The 8,829-nt window shown below is 42.6% G+C and overlaps 1 protein-coding gene across 1 annotated transcript in view; it reads right to left on the bottom strand.

The window, feature by feature from the left end:
• Positions 1 to 4,487: 4,487 nt before the first annotated feature.
• The window catches only part of SPATA2 (spermatogenesis associated 2), a 49,384-nt gene continuing 45,042 nt past the window's right edge, over positions 4,488 to 8,829 (bottom strand). The window contains exon 3 of the mRNA XM_068264098.1: positions 4,488 to 6,596. Within this exon, the coding sequence (XP_068120199.1) occupies positions 5,346 to 6,596 (1,251 nt within the window). The 3' untranslated portion in view covers positions 4,488 to 5,345. The remainder of the gene's footprint in view (positions 6,597 to 8,829) is intronic.

Here is an 8,829-nt window from a genome sequence, read left to right as displayed (position 1 = left end):
TGTCCTAAAAGTGGGGCCAGGTCTAGGCAAGTCAGCTAGCCATGTCCTAAAAGTGGAGCCAGGTCTAGGCGAGTCAGCTAGCCATGTCCTAAAAGTGGGGCCAGGTCTAGGCAAGTCAGCTAGCCATGTCCTAAAAGTGGGGTCAGGCCTAGGCGAGTCAGCCAGCCATGTCCTAAAAGTGGGGTCAGGCCTAGACGAGTCAGCTAGCCATGTCCTAAAAGTGGGGCCAGGTCTAGGAGAGTCAGCTAGCCATGTTCTAAAAGTGGGGCCAGGTCTCGGCGAGGCAGCCAGCCATGTCCTAAAGAGCTGCTCTCCAATTATTTCAGCAGCTGCGTTCTCCCTTTCAGTTAAGACAGGCTGAAAAATGGTGAAACTGAACTATATTCAGGATCAAGTACCACAGCTCCTTGAAGTTTAGCTGTCCCCCTCTCAATCTTGAGAGTAATAAAGATGGGTATCCAATGCTAAGAAGCTTTCCACCACATCTTTTGTGTACGGTAGCATCACAATCTTTATAGGTGATCATGCTCCACTTTGTCAGCAATGAAAGTGTTAAACTTCTGCTCCAGTTTAGGGAGCGTTCAACAGACACAATTTCATTGGCGTGGCTGGATAGGGTACTGGATAAAGGCTTTGTTTCTGACACAGGAGACCTGGGTTTAAATCTCTGCTGTTCCTGTTCAGTAAGCCTGCACCTATTCAGTAGGAGACCTTGTGCAAGACTCTCTAACGCTGCTACAGCCTCTAGAACGCATCCTAATGGCTGCAGCTCCGGTGCTTTGAGTCCGCCAGGAGAAAATCGCAATGCCAATGTTCTGTGTCTTGTCTACCAATCCACAAAAAAGCTGACAATCCCGTTAAAGCAAAGACTGGAGGGTTCTAGGTGAAAAGCCAGCAGGATAAGTTGATAATTGGTAAATGATCCAAGGGATTGCTTTACAAGTTAAAAATGTGAAAATTCACTTGATCATCCAAAGAAGTTCTGAATCAGGATGACGCCATTTATTGTTAATCGTCAAGATTTTCCTGTATAAATTGTTGGTTGTTACGATAAAAAATGTCATTTAAATATATCATATGGGAGACACACACAGTGATATTTGAGAAGTGACGATGAACAAGGTTGCCCAAACTTTCACATCCCACTGTAGTTGGGCAGATTGTTGGAACGTGTGTGTAGAAGCCTTAAAATGCAGATTTGTTACGCCATGCCCTTCAGGCTGTGCTCTAGTCTGAGGGAGGGGGATAAAATTATGCACAGGTAAAGGCCTTAAAATGAACCTGAGGTGAGAGTGAAATATAGGATGCCATATTTATTTCCTTTTAAAGGATACCCGAAGTGACATGTGACATGATGAGATAGACTTGGGTATGTACAGTGCCTAGCACACAAATAACTATGCTGTGTTCCTTTTCTTCTCTCTTTGCCTGAAAGAGTTAAACGTCAGGTACGCAAGTGACAGTTTCTGTCTGGGTTGGGACTGGGTCAGACTATAGAGTAACCCTCACTGATAATAATCTACTGCCATAAAACACTGTCAGTAAGAGACTTCCTGGAGCAGGAAAGAGATAAAAAGGGTCAATTCATAGAATTGAGCTCTGGCATACTTCAATGAAGGGGTCATTGAGCAGAGACAATGAAACCGTAAAAACTTAAAAAATAGATTTAAATATAAAATAAAAAACTGCGGGATATCTAAAAAAGTCATTTTTAGAAGGAGGATAGATACAATTGTTTTTCTCATCAATATATTTTCACCTCAGATGTCCTTTAACCATTACTGCCGCTGGGACATGAGCCTCACGTCCGCAGCTGCTACCGCCACAGGGACACGATAGTCACGTCCCTGCAGCTTGAGGGATTGTGCATGCGACTGTGTGGGCAGCTGCCCTCGATCGCGATGTTGCTGTCAACAGGAGGGGATTGGCTGCAGGGGACAAAAGTCCCCTGAGTCAATCTGTACATGTCCACTGAGAATGAACACTGTTTTAGCTCAAAAACTGTGCTCATTCCTAAATAGAGCCGCCACGCTTCCTCTCGCTCACAGATTTCCGCCGCCGATCGTTAGATTTATGAATAGGAACAAAGTTCCCATTCATTAATCTCCCCTCTAGGCCATCCATTGATGCCTGCACCACTTCCCTAGTTACAATGTAGCAACACATTACTTTCTATAGGGTACTTATTGTACATGAATAGGAAGTGCTGAGAGGGGACATCTTGTGGCCAAATAGTAAAATTATACCTACTAGCTTTAGGGAATAAAATGTTTTAAAGAGACTCCGTAACAAAAATTGCATCCTGTTTTTTATCATCCTACATGTTCCAAAAGCTATTCGAATGTGTTCTGGCTTACTGCAGCACTTTCTACTATGACAGTCTCTGTAATAAATCAATGCATCTTTCCCCTGTCAGACTTGTCGGCCTGTGTCTGGAAGGCTGCCAAGTTCTTCAGTGTTGTGGTTCTGCTATGAACTCACCCTTTCTGGCCCCTCTATGCACACTGCCTGTGTGTTATTTAGATAAGAGAGAAGAGAGAAGCTGCTCTAATCAGCTGGATAAATCGTCCTTGAGCTGGCTGGGCTTTCACATACTGAGGAATTACAAACAAGGGCAAAGCTGTTTGCAAGAGGAAAAGAGCAGCCTGAAACTTCAGTGCATGGGGGAAAGAAACACACAAATGATCTCTTGAGATTCAAAAGGAATGCTGTATACAGCCTGCTTATGTATGGATGTATTTTCTATGTGTGGACATACTGTACATCAACCTACTTCCTGTTTTGGTGGCCATTTTGTTTGTTTACAAACAAACTTTTTAAAACAGTTTTTAACCACTTTTAATGTGGCGAGGAGCGGCGAAATTGTGACAGAGGGTAATAGGAGATGTCCCCTAACGCACTGGTATGTTTACTTTTGAGCGATTTTAACAATACAGATTCTCTTTAACCATTTACCGCCATCCTAACGTATTAAAACGTCATGCTTACCGCTATTAACAGCAACATGACGTTTTAATACGTCGCGCATTCCCGCCGCTGCTACCGCCGTGTGTCCGCCGCTACCGCCGCCATTACCGTCGGGATCCCGTGCTGGGCGATTGGGGAAGAGGACTGAACAGTCCTCTACCCAATCGCAGTGCCTGGAGTGAATGGACGTGACCGCGAACAGCGGCTACGTCCATTCACATAAACAGGAAATGTAACAGTTTAATAAAGTGTGTAAAAAAAAAAAAAAAAAAAGTGAACACGTCCTATGAGTGTTCACCAGCGCCATCTTGTGGCCAAAAAGTATATTACACTTACAAAATACATACATTTTCAAGTATATACACATCATTAATAAAATTACACTTCCAACCCTCCCCCCCAAAAAAAACACTTGTAAAAAAAAAAATCAGCTTAAAAAAAAAAAAAAAATAGTTGCCTTAGGGACTCAGCTTTTTTTTATTCTATATTTTATGGGGGAAAATTAATTTTAATTTATTACATAGGGGCTTGTAATTATGGCCAGAACAAACAGAAAAATAACCACTTATATTTCAAAATAATATACTGTCACCATACATTGTGGTAGGGACATAATCTAAACGGTTTAATTATCGGGACCACTGGGCAAATACAACGTGTTTGTTTTATCCACAGGAGAATGTTTAATTTTAAAACTATAAAGGCTGAACACTGAGAAATAATGATTTTTTTTCTTTTTTTTTCTGTTTTTCTCATTAAAATGCATTTAGAATAAAAAAATTCTTAGCAAAATGTACTATCCACAGAAAGCCTAATTGGTGGCGAAAAAAACGAGGTATAGATCATTTTCTTGTGATAAGTAGTAATAAAGTTATTAGGGAATAAAAGGGAGGAGCGCTGACAACTGAAAATTGCTCTGGTCCGTTAGGATAAAAACCCTTGGGGGTGAACTGGTTAATATGTATGTCAAGAGGGGATATTAAATTACTAGTAAAAAAAAAGCCCGCCCATTAAAAAATGGGTGCTAGGCTACGGGTGCTCCCCGCAGCAACTAGAGCACCGATGTGTCCCGCTCGCCCGTCCTTCATCGCTGTCTTCAGTATATGCACACAGGGAGATGTTGATTACTTGGCAGTTGCAAAAAGCTTTTATTTCCCACAATGCAATGAGGTTAACAGACAGCAAATTGTCAAGTCCGGAAGCAGACACACACACTACACACACTAACACACACTAACACACACACTAACACACACACTAACACACACACTAACACACACACTAACACACACACTAACACACACACTAACACACACACTAACACACACACTAACACACACACTAACACACACACTAACACACACACTAACACACACACTAACACACTACACACACACACACACACACACACACACACACACACACACACGTTAAGTTCCCTTCTCAGAAAATAACCTACATCTGCCTTTATTTAATAGAATGATATTACGATCTCCAGCAAAACATGAGTCTGAACACAGTTTTTTTGTTTTTCTTTTTTTTTTAATATTCTGCAATTTTGTACACTGGCCTTTTGTCTGCTAGGAAACACAACTTAAAAAAGAAAAAAAAAAAAAAAAAAAGAAAAAAAGAAAATGAACAGCTTCTAAGCTCCAACGACTTACCTACAGTATACACAGAAAAAACTGCCATAGATTAGAAGAAGAAATGATCGCCAACCTTCTCAGCAAGAACGAACACCCAGACACCGAATCTTAAATACCACTTTGCAGAATCACCGCATGCAAACCAGACATCAACAGCTAAAGTAGAATAACTGTTAAGAATCGCTTACAATTTCATGATTGCATAAATATTTCAGAGTTTAAAAAAAAAAAAAAAATTCAGTTACGCAGAGAGGGGCTTAGATATAGTTATAATAATTCTGGTATATACATCTGTAAAATAAAAAAATACCTCTTAGAACTGAGCATTTGACACGTGCTTACCTAACAAATCCTCTCGTTAAGTGCTTGCTTGCTATAGAAATTAAAAATGAATGAGTGGAGAATAACTTCACCTGTAGAGCTAAGATTTTTTCCAACACTAGAAGCAAAACCATAATGGCTTTTTTTGTTTTTGTATACTTTTTTTGTTTTATGCGGATGAACGTTGCTCTATGTCAGACTTTAATTTAAATAGCAAGCCTACAAGGACTTATTGCACCATGGTGTAGCAGCAAGAATCACAAGAGACCATGAAAACACTGATATGGATTATAATCTCCTTTTCAAACTGTCTGCTGTGTGTTTTAGTTTTGTTTTTTTAGCGGTCAATAGAGTAAGTCTGAAGGTCCTGTCCTTTAGCCCTTTAAAAAAAAAAAAAATGAAAAAAAGAGTTTATCTGTACACAAGATGGGCGAGCTGAGAAGATTTATAATTGAGTTGATTGTTTGGTGCAAACTTGTGATAATCACTTTTCCGACAACAGTGTTCATGGGCGTAGGCATAGAGGCAAGTATCGCACGCGACTTTGGAGCAGATTGTGCAGGTGTGAGAAGCACCTGACTTGTTGCAGAAGCTGCAGCGCGGCGAGGAGGACATCTTCATTTTGGGGTTTTGCTGAGAAGGCCGTTCTTGGGACGAGCTGACGTAAGGCGATTTCTCGCGTAACCCGGAGCCCGAAGAATAACTGTCATTCGGAATTGACGTCTTGATCGCCAGGTTGCTCTGTTTGAGCGTGGGGCCGTCGGGGCGATAGATATACAAACTGTCGCACTTTTGGCATAAGGGACCTCCAGAAGACACGCCGCAGCTTTGGCACTTCATGAAAACTGTCTCTTTGGCTAAAAGCGAACGCTTGTGGTGAGACGGATTCATCTTATTTTCGAAGAGCCAAACGTCAGTCTTGCCAAGGTCCTGCCGCTTAACGTTGATCATCCTAGAATCAATATCCGTGTACAAGTCAACTTCGTCATCAGCTGAATAATAACCGTAGGTAGCGTTTGACCGGACAAGACCGTTAGGGTTGGACGAGAAATTTAATATTTCGTCAGAGCAGCCATGCAACGAGCTAGACATGGTTAGTAGAGATGGAGAGGGCCGTATGATTTCGTCTTTGAGATCGTCCTCTGCATCTACAAGAATGGGATCTTTTCTCAGGTTTATAGAGGCCGTAAGGGGAGCCTTATTTTTACTGTCCCAGTAGCTGTCATAGGCATCAACTGATTTAGAAGGCTTTGTCACCTTTTGTTTGAAATAATCCTTGGATGGAGCTCGCTCACTGGCCGATTTCTGAAGGACCATCCTGGCCATAGAGATGTTCAGGCTCTCTTTGCACTCTGTCCTCCTCTTCATTTCGTCCGTGCAGCCCCTCACGTCCTCATTGCTGTTCTTTCGCTCGTTCACCACATCAACCTCGAGGTAGCCTTTATCCTTAACTTGTAAATAAATTTCAAGCAGAAGTTCGCACTCCACCCGAGCCAAAAAAAGTTCAAAAGCAACTCTTTTTACTTGCGTTGTGTCAACATGTTCTTTTAGCCTGTAGGTGGTCCCATGTTCTTGGACGTAACCCATGTTGTTTAATACAAGTCTTATGTCCTCATCAATTAAAGCAGCTCTCACATAGTAAACAAATGGCCCAGTATAAGTCTGAAACACAAAAACAAACAAAAAACTATGGTTAGAGACCAAGTAAAAAAAACAAACAAACAAAAAAAAAACGCACCACAGCGATAATAAAGCACAGTGCATCTTTTTGGTTATGTTGCATCGCAACACAACACTCTGTTTGAAAGGGCCCTAAAAATCCGTACCCACGGAGCGATTTTTTTTCCCAGTGATTCGCCATGGGTGCGTTGGCACTATTCTCTTGCGACGCATGGCCCTCACGACCATCACGACGGAGCAAATCTTTAAGATCCCCGGCGACTACTGCCCAAAGTACCACAAACGTTTGAACTATCGTTCGCGGCAGTTGTGTGCAGTTATGTGTTCCTGCGGTTGAAGACGGAACGCTCGTCGGGTCGTGTCACCACAGCTTCCCCAATCCATATTCTGGTAGGGATTTAGCTTAAAAGAATCGGAATCAGGATAGAGGGCTGGACAAATGCCAGGGGTCAGGTAGCAAAAGCTCATTAAAATTTACTGCCGGTAACTAACTTGAGTTTTACCTCTATGGGCCAATTTCCACTGAGGCCGTTTGTGCCCGATATCCTCACAAATGCAGGCCTGGAATCTTAGCCTATTGAATCAACAGGCTAGAGCAATCTATCTGGGGAAAGAACAGGTCCAGCTGAAGCTCAGAAAAAAAGGAGTAAAAGCTCGTTTCCACTATCGCGAATCCGCATGCGTCCAACGCATGCGGATTCGCACATGGTATGCAAGTGAATGGGCCCGTTTCCACTGTTGCGTTGGTGATGTGCGTTTTTTGAGCGGTGAAAAACGCACAAGAGAGCCAACGAATTCGCCTGAGAGTGGAATGCATGCGAATCGCATGCAATGTATTTAATAGGGAAATCGCATGCGTTTCCCCATGCGTTTTTTGCCGCGAATTCACATAGGTACCGATGTAAATTCACACAGGCAGTGACATGGTTAAAAATCGCATATACCCTCACCTATGCGAATTCGCAGCAAAAAACGCATGGGGAATTGCATCCGCATGCGATTTTATCAGCCCAATAGAGTAGATATAGCTCCGTGCACAGGAATGGCTTTATGTTTTAAACACAGAGTGCAGAAGGCCAATAACTATTGCAACAGTTCATATCAAAAAAAGAAAAAGAGGCCTTGCACATCACTAAAACTTCACTTTTAATTAATCCAGATAAAAGGCATACATTACATCTCCTTTGAGGTGGAAAGAGAGGTACAGGCAGATAGGGAGGTCGACAGCCGTTTTGCGCCGATTATGTGTAGTGGCGCATCATCAGGACAACCACCCCCTTTGTCATCCCCCCCTTAAATAAGTGTAACACTCACCCCGTATGAGCAGCCGCCATCAATCAGCCTTGGGTGCGCCCTTGGTGCATGGAACGCACGCTAGCAAAACCGCCGTGTCTCTGTGTAACTTCCTAGCCGTGGGACGCAAACCCGGAAGCTGGCGTCACATCCGTACGGCGCCCTGGGTAACATGCAACGTCGGGTCAATGCGTCAGATATGACGCTATACGTCTCCGCATGCGTCTCCCAAAAAAAGAACTTTCCACCAGAGGGCAAACAGGAGCTGTGTAACCACACACCCAATTGAATAAAGCCACCCTGGCTTACTCACTCATCGAGGAATGGGTTCCTGGATCGGATTAAACTCTGGATCCGCTACATAGATGATATTTTGATCATATGGGAGGGGCCACAAGATGAATTTAAATTATTCATGGACTATCTTGGGTCCAATGATGTCAACGTGTCTTTTACTTACACCTGGGGTGACCAACAATTGGACTTTTTAGATCTAGACATAAAGATACAAGAGGGGGTGATATTGACTAAAACCTATAGGAAACAGACGGCTGTCAACTCCTTACTTAATTCAAAAAGTTACCACCCTACTTCTACTCTCAGGGGGGTCCCCTATGGGCAGTTTTTGAGGCTACGAAGAAATGCCAGTTGCTGGGAAGATTTTATAGAACAGTCAGACGATTTAGGACAGAGGCTGCAACAAAGGGGGTATCAATCACAAGTTATTCAGCGGGCATTTTCCAGGGCTGCTTCCAGAGATAGAACCTCACTATTATCGTATACTAAAAGGCTCAATAGGTCTGTTTCACAAGAGAGATTCTTTATGCATTTTATGTATTCTCCCATGTTTCAGTGTATTCAACAAATGATTAGAAAAAACTGGTGGATCATCCAACAGGATAAAATGCTAAAATCTAGGAGT

Source organism: Hyperolius riggenbachi, chromosome 12, assembly GCF_040937935.1.
Source record: "Hyperolius riggenbachi isolate aHypRig1 chromosome 12, aHypRig1.pri, whole genome shotgun sequence".
NCBI classification, from domain to species: Eukaryota; Metazoa; Chordata; class Amphibia; order Anura; family Hyperoliidae; genus Hyperolius; species Hyperolius riggenbachi.
This window is presented reverse-complemented; position numbering and strand designations above follow the sequence as displayed.